Source organism: Ranitomeya imitator, chromosome 2 (assembly GCF_032444005.1).
Source record: "Ranitomeya imitator isolate aRanImi1 chromosome 2, aRanImi1.pri, whole genome shotgun sequence".
In the NCBI taxonomy this organism is placed as follows: Eukaryota; Metazoa; Chordata; class Amphibia; order Anura; family Dendrobatidae; genus Ranitomeya; species Ranitomeya imitator.
In genome coordinates, this window is record NC_091283.1 from 504481243 (window position 1) to 504494332 (window position 13090).

The window sequence follows — 13090 nt, forward strand, 5'->3', positions numbered from 1 at the left end:
CACTCATACCTAAAATAGTGAATGGGGTCATTCACATCTGCGTGATTTTCCGTGGGCGGAGTGGTCTGTGCAAAATCAACGAGACATGTCCGATTTTCATCCAAACGTTCCGATCAGAATCGGCAATGCAAGACTATGGGTCTGTGGAAAAAAAAAATTGGACATCCGAGTGCGGACTGATTTTCACGGACTGTTACATATGCAAAGAATAGAGGATTTTTTTCCTTTTCACATACAAGAAAAACTGATGACACACTGACCATACTCGGATGATTAAAAATAACTGATGAAATGCGGTCAGTTTTTCTCATATATGACAAAAACTGACATGTGAATGAGCCCTAAAGCGACATTGTATTCTACTGCCAGAAAGAAATGGATGCTCCAAGGTCATACCTATGTTTAAGCATAAATAAGAATGGAGGCTACACATATACAAAAAAAACTCATAAATCGACCATAAGGCATGTTGTAAACGCTGTTTAATGGCTGAGTCCTTTCTCTATATGGCCTTTCCAGTGTTTCTACTCTGGGTCTCTTTGCCCATTTAAGTGCTAAATGTCTGCAGCTTGCCATAATAAGCTTAAAATAAACAGATATAAAACATTTATACAGTTCTTCTCAGTACAAAAACCTTTACACGAACTCCAACATGGTACATGAACCCGTCCAGACGAGCTCTAACCTGACCACTCTATACAGCTGGAAGGTACATACGCACCTTTGGGCTACATAAGTGCACAGGTGTCTACATAGACTTATAAGAACATGAATACTTGCACGCGTTACACCTATATAGCTATATAGGCCTATATGTATAACAGTGAGTATATGCATGCACACAGCAGGGCTTATCTGATGACATGTTGTCAAATCATTATCAATAGCAGCCAACTGCACTACTTCATTCCGTATCCTTATTTGATAAGTACGATGTGTATTACATGACAAGAATCAAATAGATAAGAGCTGGGATTATATCTAAGAGAAATGCCAACAGCCTCCATTCATCAAAGCTGTTAAGACAGAAATCCGGAGTAAAAAAAATGTGAAAAGTCACAAAATTTTGGGGCAAGGTGCAGCTGCTCAAAAATGTTGCTACTTTTGGCATTTTCACACCATTTTTGCCCAGTTTTGAGAACGAAGCTGGGATGTGGCAACCACTGTTTGTCAAATTTATGATGAGCGGTGCCGTATGCGATATGACTGGAGTAAGATTTGTGTCAAAGCACGTCCTCCTTCATGCCTCGCCTGATTCATTACGAGACTTGCGCCTCTTAATGAACCAGGCGCCTCGCACTCCACCTCGCATCCTCATCAAGACTGGCATGAAAAAATTGGGGCCAATGTATCTGTGTCTACGGTCCAATCTAAAAGAGTATCTACAGTTTGACAAGAAAATGACTACAGCTCTGGCAAAAATTAAGAGATCGCTGCAAAATGTTCAGTTTGTCTGATTTTTCTCTTATATGTATATTTTTGAGTAAATTGTTCTTTTATTCTATAAACTACTGACAACATGTCTCCAAATGTCCAAACAATAAATTTTTTATTGTTTTTTTCGAAAAGGAGAAATAGTCAAAATTAAAAAAAAAAATAGCCAGTGCTTTCAGACCTCAAATAATGCGAAGAAAACAAGTTCATAATCATTTAGAAACAACAATACTAATGTTTTAACTCAGGAAGAGTTCAGAAATCAATATTTTGTGGAATAACCATGATTTTTAATCACAGCTTTCATGTATCTTGGCATGCTTTCCTCCAGTCTTTCACACTGCTTCTGGCACAAAAATGTAAGCAGTTCTTCTTTGTTTGATGGCTTGTGACTATCCATCTTCCTCTTGATTACATTCCAGAGGTGTTCAATGGGGTTCAGGTCTGGAGATCGGGCTGCCCATGACAGGGTTTTGATGTGGTGGTCTCTTAATTTTTGCCAGAGCTGTATAGTGCAGGACTCTGCGACTTATGCCGATAACCTGCAATACGGACCTCCCGAAGTCTGTGCTGCAGCCTACCCTAAAATATGCAGCATCCTGCTAGTTGCTCTTCGTTACCCACATTCAGTGCTGTACAGTACTATGATGCTCGCTCCCGTACAGCCGGTTATCGCCAGAAATTACTAATGGGGTGATTTGGTAAAATGATCATGTTGCAGATTCCTGCGCTATAACTGTTTTCTTGTGAAACTGGAGATACACTTTTATGTGTGGTTGTCAGAGCACACTGGGAATTCTAGTATCCCAACTGAAGACCAGTGACGATAGACTGGACCATGGATGTAAATGGCTGACTGCATTTTATATAAGTAATACTATTACAATATAAAGTATGTAATAATGCTAAACAAAAGGGATGTTTGTATTATGATATTTGCTACAAAGTTAAAGGGGTTTTCTGGGCAAAAAAAAATAAAAAATAAAGAAAAATCTGTCTGTCCCTGTAATGAGTCACCAAACGACCCTATTACCTTTATTTATTTATTGAGCTCCCCTTCAGCCATCTTAGTGGTTTATTATTTACATCCTGAATTTGTTGCTTGTTCTCCCTATGTGCCCCTAGACTACCTTTCCTAAACTCACACAGTCCCATCATCTGTGCCTGCCCATTCCACCTACAAAGTACCATCCTGAGTCTCCTATACAGTCTCAAGAAGGATAAATCCCTGCACAAACAATTTCTCATTCCTCACACTCCACCTACTATGCACTGTCTAGAGATTATCTACCAGACAATAATGTTCCAGTCGCTGACACTAGGACCACATAGTCTAAGTGTACTTTAGGGGTGTAATGACACATCCAATGTATTAATTTATGATAATGCAATCTAGCACTCTGGAAAGTCAAACATCATCCTCTCTGGCCACAAGTTGATAAGATTACTTGTTTCTGTGGAGCCTCCATGCTCTCCCTCCTTACATGCACACAATCCTACTCGCTATGAACTTGCTGAGGATCACAGACCACGGGCCCCATAACATTACCATTTAGAGCACACTGCAGTGCTGCTGGCTGAGCCGTCCAAAGCACAGACCACAAATCTTTAGAGTCTGTGCTTTAAATGAACTGTAGTAGGAAGTATGGAGCCGGAGGTCACATCACAGCATGTGATAGTTCAGGACCAAGCAAAATTTTAACAGCAAGTAAATTCTGAAGTTTCTTAATTTCTGACAGATTAATAAAGCATTGCAAATTCTATGTGCCCAGAAAACCCCTTTAAAGTAATAATACCCAATATTCAGCTGGGTAGGTCATGAGCACATACCTTAAGGGAAAAATAGGATAAGATATATCCTACCTCTGAAAGATTGTATGCCTCATAGATTTCTAGCTATTGCGATGACTTCATCACCCATGGTGCCCATACAATGGTGGACGTAAAGGGTCATCATATAATACTGCAGCCTCCTCCCTAGGTTATCCATCCAAAAAGCCAATTAAAAAAAAAAACAGATCAAAATAGTTTAAGTAGTAAAACAAGTCATACTCCCTTTACCAATTTCCTGACACTTCATTTGCACCACTTTCCATTACCCTGCCAGTCTCTCTAATGCCATTACTGGGTGTAGCTGGCTGCAGCGGTCACCTGTCCATGTCAGGCCTTCATAGCTGCTACATGCAGTGCCAAGACTGGCAGGTGACAGGTAAATGTAACAGGAGCAGGAGGGATTGGTGAGTTTGACTTCTTTTATTATTTAAACCCATTCTGAGCTGCTTTTAAGAAAATCTTGCTTTAGAGACCCTTTTAATACTGTGTACACTTTGGAATAATACAGCTGAGCCCGCTATTTTCGATAAGATCAGCTGATCATCTAATGATTACAGAGGTCTTCCAACATGTGCCAAGGGAATAGACAAGGATTGGGTGGTTGGATTTCAACATAATCAAATTTGTCTTAGGGGAGATAAGCCTCCGCCAGAGATGTCTGACAATGACTTTTTCCCCTCTGACTATACAGAACACATGCATAATTGGTCGGGTCCAAGGTACGGTGTGGTAGATAGCTTTTGGAGGAACAAGTGCTCAGGCACCACAAAGTGCTGATAATACGGCCACCACAGCAGGGATCGGTCCATTCATAGGTTGGCAAACGTCCAAATGTCCTGAATTTCCATGTTTGGTTGGTGTTATCCTGTAACCCCCTCCCTCCCTACTTATCCTCATGTCCATGATCCGGCTTTCTCCAGGTTTCATGTCCTCATGTACTATAACATATATTTATATTATACACATTTGTATGTCAGCGCTTCCTCTATCATTTAAATATACCCACCGCCCAAAATACAACATGTACTATATACAGCGAGATTTCTATATTCCCATTAATACTTCTGTACATAACCTTGTATCCTGCCAAACTTCAAATGCAGGACGGCAACCCAATATATATATATATATATATATATGTATTTATACAGAATTATTACCCTTCGATTTCCCCCAATAAGAAAATAGTACAAAGTGAATTGTACACGTCATCTTCTTACAAAAATATCTCCCGGTCTATAACCTAATGTATAACACCCATTCCTCCTTTGAGAGGGTGTCCGAATTCTCCTTTCTTAGTGCGTCACACCATAGGAGGATACTTCTGTCCATTACTGAGCAGACCCATGTAGCACAATCTATGTGATCTCTTCAATTCCTCCTCATATAGCTATATCTGAGCATACAGCACCCTGTGCCATATACGTTCTGATTGGCATACAGTGCTCCGGTCACTGCGTGTTAGGCTCCAGTTTGTAGGACAGCTCAAAAAGCAAGTTCTGATTGTCGATCACTTGAAACTGACGCACGTAAGCTTTATTCTGTAAGTGAGTCGGGGAGACATCTGAGTCCAGCCCTAAAGTAAGATAAAGGTAGAGTAAAGAGAAAAATAAAATGAAATTAGGATTACACCCAAAATAACGACTACTGACAAATATAACATTTTTCTATGATTCACATGAGGCAATACCAGTTTTTACCACAGGGTGGTGCTAAGAGTACAGTTATAAGAATTGATGTCTAGAAATAGGCTATGAAGCTGGAAGCGGACAGCTCTGATCACTATGGCCATGACATGCAGGTACCAATATGATCTAATTGTCGATTAGACTGTAACATAACATAACTTTTCATGTCGCTGCAACTAGTGGCCCTTTGTCTTTGTTTAAATCCGTATTGTGTACCGTACCAAGCTCTTATACCAAGACTTATACTGCCGGTCTACACATTCTGCATACATATGCACCTACATTACACAGAGAGTGGGGTCCTGTGTCCCCCTTTTGCAGTGTACATGTGATTTTACATGCACAGTAGCTGTCCATAATGAAAGGCATATACCGAAATAGCTCAATGCACTCACTGAACTGTTCTGCTATCATCAATGCACTATAATGGAAAGTAATAGACATCCAATTATAATATGCGGCCTCAAGATGCAGTCCATGGTCACATCTGAAACCCTCAGTGGACCATCATTGGGCTGTACCCAAATACCCATGCCCTTACCCTATACTAAATAAACTTTGCCCTTATATGATGCACTGATCTTTGCAGTAGATAATCAAATGGTAATATGGTGAAAGCCTATGTCACTCAGCTGTCAGGGCAGATGCATAGGACATCACCTACCTGTATGTGTCACCCATTCATTAAGACCAGGACCGTGGAGGAAGATGGACATTGAGTCAGGTTGACCCATCATTATTATAGGCCAGGTACAATTTTGTCTGTCATATTGCATTGGAGATTGCAAACTGTTAGTCAACTGTTCTGGCTCCATCAGCCGTCTCTGTCTATTCCTCATTGGGCTGATGTCACTCTCTTGTGCCTTGTAGGCCTGAGTATTCAGATAGCTGACATCTACACCCTTTTTGTTATTTGAAACTCCTGGTAAACCCAGCTAATTTGTTGCATACATCTGATCAAATCTGCTACATCAACCCTGCTATATGGCATTGCCAGCTCTGCAGTATTGGGCACTGCTGCATACTCAGCTCTGCTACATTGGTGGGTCAGCTCTGCTTTTGACCTTCCAGTACAACTCAGCATTTCTACTACGATTCCTCGATGCAGAGATAATTCTGCTTCTTTATCGGAGCTGGTCTGCTCCTGAACCTTCTGCTACACCGCTTCCTCATCGCTTAGTCTGCCCTGCTCCCTTGTGACATATACCTCAGCTATGCCAGTTGCGGTCCTGCCACAAAAGTCTCCGTTGTTCCCACTGTTGTCCGTGCTGCCTAACAGCAGGATGAACCTCACCAGGTAGAAGCTAATCTCCAATACTGGAGAGTCACTTTTCGTCTTTACCATTCCAATTACTATGCTCTATAAAGTTGGAAATAAGTGTGTACGCAGCTCAGGCACCTAAGTGCAAAATGATTTCACACTCTGGGTCCAACCCCTTCATGCACTTACTCATTTGGCTGCTCCGGTATTTCCGCACAGTCCTCACTTTCTCTGCTATAGCGTGCTGTGAAGTGAAGAGAGAACAGTCACCATGACAACCCCATACTCCCGAATCATTAAAACAAATGTTCTGCTACTTCTTTTTTTTTTTTTCCCCCAAGTGAAAATCGTGTTCCAGCGGGATATTTATAGGGTAGGTATCACAGAGGGTCCTGGTCTTCAGAAGGCAAAGAATATTCTGCTGCCGAGTGTGATCTCGGGGGGTTCACACAGTGGTCTCCCCTATGTGATCTATAGGCTTTATCTCTCAGCCATGCGTTCTGTAATTGAATTTCGTGTACGACAAATTAAAAGCGATAAAACACAGGGTACTATTCTGGGGCTCACCATTTTCTCCACGTTTACAAGCCCATCAAGGAACGTTTTGCTTCCCTCGTGTAAAAAGGTAAGGTCTGTGAGAGAAGAAAGGAGGGTCAGAGAGAGACGTGACAACCACATAGAATAAACTTAGAAGACTTGTTCACACTATATCTACATTGTGACTGAACCACATGGCCTATACATTATATATACACTGCTCAAAAAAATAAAGGGAACACTAAAATCCCACATCCTAGAGATCACTGAATTAAAAATTTCAGTTGCAAATCTTTATTCATTACATAGTGAAATGTGTTGAAAAACCTAAAAATGATCAATGTAAATCAAAATTAATATCCCATGTAGGTCTGGATTTGGAATGATACTCAAAATCAAAGTGGAAAATCAAATTACAGGCTGGTCCAACTTCAGTGGAAATGCCTCAAGACAAGGAAATGATGCTCAGTAGTGTGTGTGGCCTCCACGTGCCTGTATGACCTCCATACAACTCCTGGGCATGCTCCTGATGAGGCAGTGGATGGTCTCCTGAGGGATCTCCTCCCAGACCCAGACTAAAGCATCCACCAACTCCTGGACAGTCTGTGGTGCAACGTGACATTAATGGATGGTGCGAGACATGATGTAAAAGATGTGTTCAATCGGATTCAGGTTTGGGGAACGGGCGGGCCAGTCCATAGCTTCAATGCCTTCATCTTGCAGGAACTGCTGACACACTCCAGCCACATGAGGTCTGGCATTGTCCTGCATTAGGAAGAACCCAGGGCCAACCACACCAGCATATGGTCTCACAAGGGGTCTGAGGATCTCATTTCGGTACCTAATGTCAGGCTACCTCTGGCGAGCACATGGAGGGCCATGCGTCCCTCCAAAGAAATGCCACCCCACACCATTACTGACCCACTATCAAACTGGTCATGCTGAAGGATGTTGCAGGCAGCAGATCACTCTCCACGCTGTCTCTGTCATGTCTGTCACATGTGCTCAGTGTGAACCTGCTTTCATCTGTGAAGAGCACAGGGCGCCAATGGTGAATTTGCCAATCCTGGTGTTCTGTGGCAAATGCCAAGCTTCCTGCACGGTGTTGGGCTGTGAGCACAACCCCCATCTGTGGACGTCGGGCACTCAGACCATCCTCATGGAGTCGGTTTCTAACCGTTTGTGCAGACACATGCACATTTGTGGTCTGTTGGAGGTAATTTTGCAGGGCTCTGGCAGTGCTCCTCCTGTTGCTCCTTGCACAAAGGCTGAGGTAGCGGTTCTGCTGCTGGGTTGTTGCCCTACTACGGCCCCCTCCACGTGTATTGGCCTGTGTCCTGGTAGCGCCTCCAGCCTCTGGACACTACGCTAACAGACACAGCAAACCTTTTTGCACAGCTCGCATTGATGTGCCATCCTGGATGAGCTGCACTACCTGAGCCACATGTGTGGGTTGTAGAGTCCATCTCATGCTACCACGAGTCTGAAAGCACAACCAACATTCAAAAGTGACCAAAACATCAGCCAGAAAGCATTACTGATATGTTGTTTGTGGTCCCCACTTGCAGAACCACTCCTTTATTGATTGTGTCTTGATAATTGCCAATAATTTCCATCTGTTTTCTATTCCATTTGCACAACAGCATGTGAAATTGATTGTCAAACAGTGTTGCTTCCTAAGTGGACAGTTTGTTTTCACAGAAGTTTGATTTACTTGGAGTTATATTCTGTTGTTTAAGAGTTCCATTTTTTGTTTGAGCAGTGTATGTATATAATCATGGCAGAATAGCACCACATGCTTCTCTATTCTAGCCTCACAAGTGATAAAGGGATGGAAAGATCTGGCGTAATCCTTAGTGAGGTTGTCAAGGACTATATTATTATTTTACTATGGACCTAAAAACTAACTGGCAGGTAGTCGGTAACAGAGGCAACTATCTACCTGTTCTACCAGATTATTATTATTATTTATTGTTATAGCGCCAGTTATTTCATGGCGCTTTACATGTAAGGAGGGGTATACATAATAAAAACAAGTACAATAATCTTAAACAATACAAGTCATAACTGGTACAGGAGGAGAGAGGACCCTGTCCGCGAAGGCTCACAATCTACAAGGAATGGGTGAGAATACAGTAAGCCAGGGTAGAGCTGGTCATGCAGCGGATTGGTCGATTGGTGGTTACTGCAGGTTATAGGCTTGTCGGAAGAGGTGGGTCTTCAGGCTCTTTTTGAAGGTTTCGATGGTAGGCGAGAGTTTGATGTGTTGTGGTAGAGGGTTCCAGAGTAGGGGTGATACGCGAGAGAAATCTTGTATCCGATTGTGGGAAGAGGAGATAAGAGGGGAGTAGAGAAAGAGGTCTTGTGAGGATCGGAGGTTGCGTGTAGGTAAGTACCGGGAGACGAGGTCACAGATGTATGGAGGGGACAGGTTGTGGATGGCTTTGTACGTCATGGTTAGGGTTTTGTACTGGAGTCTCTGGGCAATGGGGAGCCAGTGAAGGGATTGACAGAGGGGAGAAGCTGGGGAATAGCGGGGGGACAGGTGGATTAGTCGGGCAGCAGAGTTTAGAATAGATTGGAGGGGTGCGAGAGTATTCGAGGGGAGGCCACAGAGCAGGAGGTTGCAGTAGTCAAGGCGAGAGATGATGAGGGCATGGACTAGGGATTTTGCAGATTCTTGGTTGAGGAATGAATGGATTTGTGAAATATTTTTGAGTTTAAGTTGGCAGGAAGTGGAAAGGGCTTGGATATGTGGTTTGAAAGAGAGATCAGCGTCAAGGATTACCCCGAGGCAGCGAGCTTGTGGGACTGGGGAGAGTGGGCAGCCATTTACTGTAATGGATAGGTTCGTTGGGGGGGGTCACGTGAGATGGGAGAAAGATGATGAATTCTGTTTTGTCCATGTTAAGTTTCAGAAATGTAACAGAGAAGAAGGATGAAATAGTGGACAGACATTGAGGTATTCTGGTTAGTAGGGAGGTGATATCTGGTCCAGAGATGTAGATCTGTGTGTCATCAGCATAGAGATGATACTCAAAGCCATGAGATTCTATGAGCTGTCCCAGGCCAAAGGTGTAAATGGAGAAGAGCAGGGGCCCTAGGACTGAACCTTGTGGGACTCCGACAGATAGGGGGCGAGGAGAGGAGGTGGTGTGTGAGTGGGAGACGCTGAATGTCCGGTCTGTTAGGTATGATGAGATCCAGGATAGGGCCAAGTCTGTGATGCCAAGGGATGAGAGGGTCTGTAATAATAGGGAATGGTCCACTGTGTCAAAGGCAGCCGACAGGTCCAGGAGGAGGAGGACAGAGTAGTGACGCTTGCTCTTGGCGGTTAAGAGGTCATTGGTGACCTTAGTTAGGGCAGTTTCAGTGGAGTGGTGTGACCGGAAGCCAGATTGTAAGCGGTCGAAGACGGAGCAAGAAGAGGGATGGGAGGACAGTTCAAGGTAGATGTGTTGTTCCAGTAGCTTGGAGGCATAGGGGAGAAGTGATATAGGGCGATAGCTAGATACAGAGGATGGGTCAAGAGAGGGCTTTTTGAGGATAGGTGTGATGGAGGCATGTTTAAAGCTTGACGGGAAAACACCAGTTGTTAGTGATAGGTTGAAGAGATGGGGTAGGGTTGGGATGAAGACTGTGGTGAGGTTTGGGATGAAGTTGGATGGGATCGGGTCAAGTGCGCAGGTTCAGCTACTCCACATCAACAGAGCAACTCTTCTTCATCCCGGCTGCTCTGTCGGCGGAGTGTGATTGCCAATGTCATGCTGATTGACAGCCAGCTCCAGGAAGCTGGCTGTCAATCAGCATGACGCCGGCAGTCACGATCTTCAAAAGAAAGGAAGAGAGGCTGCTGCTCTGCCAATATGATGTCAGCAGAAGCCAATGAATTGCCGACAGGCGAGATCTGTGACTGCTGTATTCCAGCAGAAATCGGCGCCGGGCACAATAGGCAGGTAGGTAGCAACTATCTCTGCCTGTTAGGCCCCTAGCTAAAATTTAAATAGTCCTCAATAACCCCTTTAATGGATACTCTAAATAGATAGGTAAAAGACTAAGCAAAAATTTTATATTTAGAACTTCTCGAATTCAATGATTTCCCCACTAATCGTTCAAAAGAGCCGAAAAGTGTGCAAAGTCTATGCTTTATATTAAACTATCTGTACTCCTTCCGTATTCCGCCCTGTCTCCCAAGCTATGCAATTCTCAAGGGTATTTTGAGCAACTGGTGGGTAACCAACCAAACTCAAGAGAATTAAAACAACTTTTTTGTAAATGTTTAGGAACTCTTTAAAAAGCCATGGTCATAAATATCAGGGTAGCAGCCATACCATCTTCTATAATGACCAGCAAAAAATAGCCCCCCAATGATAACTCAGAAGTGTGGTGCAATTAGTGATAATTTTGATGACAAAAGGGGAGAGTGGAAAAATTAGCAGGGAAAGGAGGAAAAGTCACATGGGACAGAGTGTAGACTAAAATAATCATTAGTCTCATATTCTAATGGAGTGGAGAGGGGCTCTAAGCCAGGTTTTTGCTTTGGTTAATGGTTGTAAAAATCCTGTAAAAGACGGCTTAAATAAAAAAATCTGAAAAGATAGGCTATGAAAGTTCCACTTTAGTCAACCCAGCTTTCCCAGGAATTGGAATGGCATATCTTCTTACAATTGTGTAGCAACATAGGTGTGGGTTATACATCACTACATCAGTTCGTACTGTAGACAGAACTGCACTGTAACTGATCATTTTCTATAGCTCCAGCTGAAATCACCCATGGGTTTGGGGGTCTGTCGTCAGTGGTCTTTAAGGTCTGACAGCCACACTTGATTGGCAGAAACGCCATACCACAAAGTCCAAAGATAGAGAGCAAAGTGCTATTTAGGAGATACAAATAGAGTTCAGCTATGATTGGTATTAATATCTGCTTACCTTTCAAGATAAGGGGGATAAATGGGATTACAGGGGGCCGCATACGAGAGACCATCTCACGATATGACTTATGATTCCTGCAGGGGTCCTATTAAAGGAAAATAAAGGTGTTATTGGAAAAGAAAATTCCTTCAAGGAGTTGTCCACCTCTGGAGGACATTTTTATTAGTTAAGTGCAGTGTTTGGGGCTTATAATTTTCGCAACAGGGTTTCATTAAAAATATTTCACTGTTTGGCTTTTAACAGCTCTTTGATGTGGTCTGTGGTCATAAGTCGCTGAGAGGAGCTCAGAAAAGACAAAACAGAGTTACAAACTCTTTGTCACATTGTCATAACAGGCTTACTGACGGATCCGCAGTTATTTCATTCTGTAGTCAGAGTGACACAAAGACTATGAAAGCCAAATGGTGCAACATTTTTAATGAAACACAATTTAAAAATTGATCTTAGCCCCAATTACATGCATATACCGTATATATATATTTTTTTAAAATCTCCATTGGTGGACAGCTCCTTTAACTAAATGAAAATTAGTTAAGTAATATCCTTTATTAATCAGAGAAAGTTTAGCTCCATAGGTAAAATGCAAAATGGAGCATCATTGTTATTTATCCATGTTCCAGTTTCAACATTATTATTGAATCTTCAGGAATTATTTTGTGTTGGAAAATCAAGTAGACTTCTCACCAGAGAATTTATTAAGCATGTCTAGGACTCACCGTTAAATTTTCAAACTTTCTAAAGAGATTCTTAAACTTTCCAGGTAATTTCTAGGAAAGAAGGAATTCATTTATTAAGACATTTATCATACAACATCCTTCAGGTTTGTACAGGTGATAAAGGCAAAACATTGTGTTTGCAGATCTTGGGATACTTGTGGTATTTCTACCTCATATTAGCAATGTGGAAACCATAATCTTAAGGCTATGTGCGCACAATGCGGAAAACGCTGCGGATCCGCAGCGTTTCCGCAGCAGTTTCCCATGAGTTTACATTACAATGTAAACCTATGGGAAACAAAAAACGCTGTGCACATGCTGCGGAGAAAAACGCGCGGAAACGCAGCGGTTTACATTCCGCAGCATGTCACTTCTTTCTGCGGATTCCGCAGCGGTTTTACAGCTGCTCCTATAGAAAACCGCAGTTGTAAAACCGCAGAAAAACCGCAGTAAATCCGCAATAAATCTGCAGCAAAACCCCAGCGTTTTTTGCCCTGCAGATTTATCAAATCCGCTGCGGAAAAATCCGCAGTGGACCATTATACGTGTGCACATAGCCTAAAGGGTTTCTCAACTTTCTTTTGTTGTAAGCTAAATAAATATTATTTACCAAACCAGCCCCCCTCCAATCTGATGACATTCTATTCATTCAGTCACCTGACTGCTGAAGCCACTGATTGGCTGCAGGG

At 42.7% G+C, this 13090-nt stretch overlaps 1 protein-coding gene across 2 annotated transcripts in view; it reads right to left on the reverse strand.

The window, feature by feature from the left end:
• Nucleotides 1-465: 465 nt before the first annotated feature.
• Nucleotides 466-13090, reverse strand: part of RAPGEFL1 (Rap guanine nucleotide exchange factor like 1) — a 94850-nt gene continuing 82225 nt past the window's right edge. For both annotated transcript variants that reach the window (XM_069751628.1, XM_069751626.1), the window contains 5 exons: nt 12402-12452; nt 11683-11770; nt 6784-6848; nt 6406-6460; nt 466-4843 (listed from right to left, as the gene is read on the reverse strand). In XM_069751628.1, coding sequence (XP_069607729.1) covers nt 4719-4843; nt 6406-6460; nt 6784-6848; nt 11683-11770; nt 12402-12452 — 384 coding nt within the window. In that variant the 3' untranslated portion in view covers nt 466-4718. The remainder of the gene's footprint in view (nt 4844-6405; nt 6461-6783; nt 6849-11682; nt 11771-12401; nt 12453-13090) is intronic.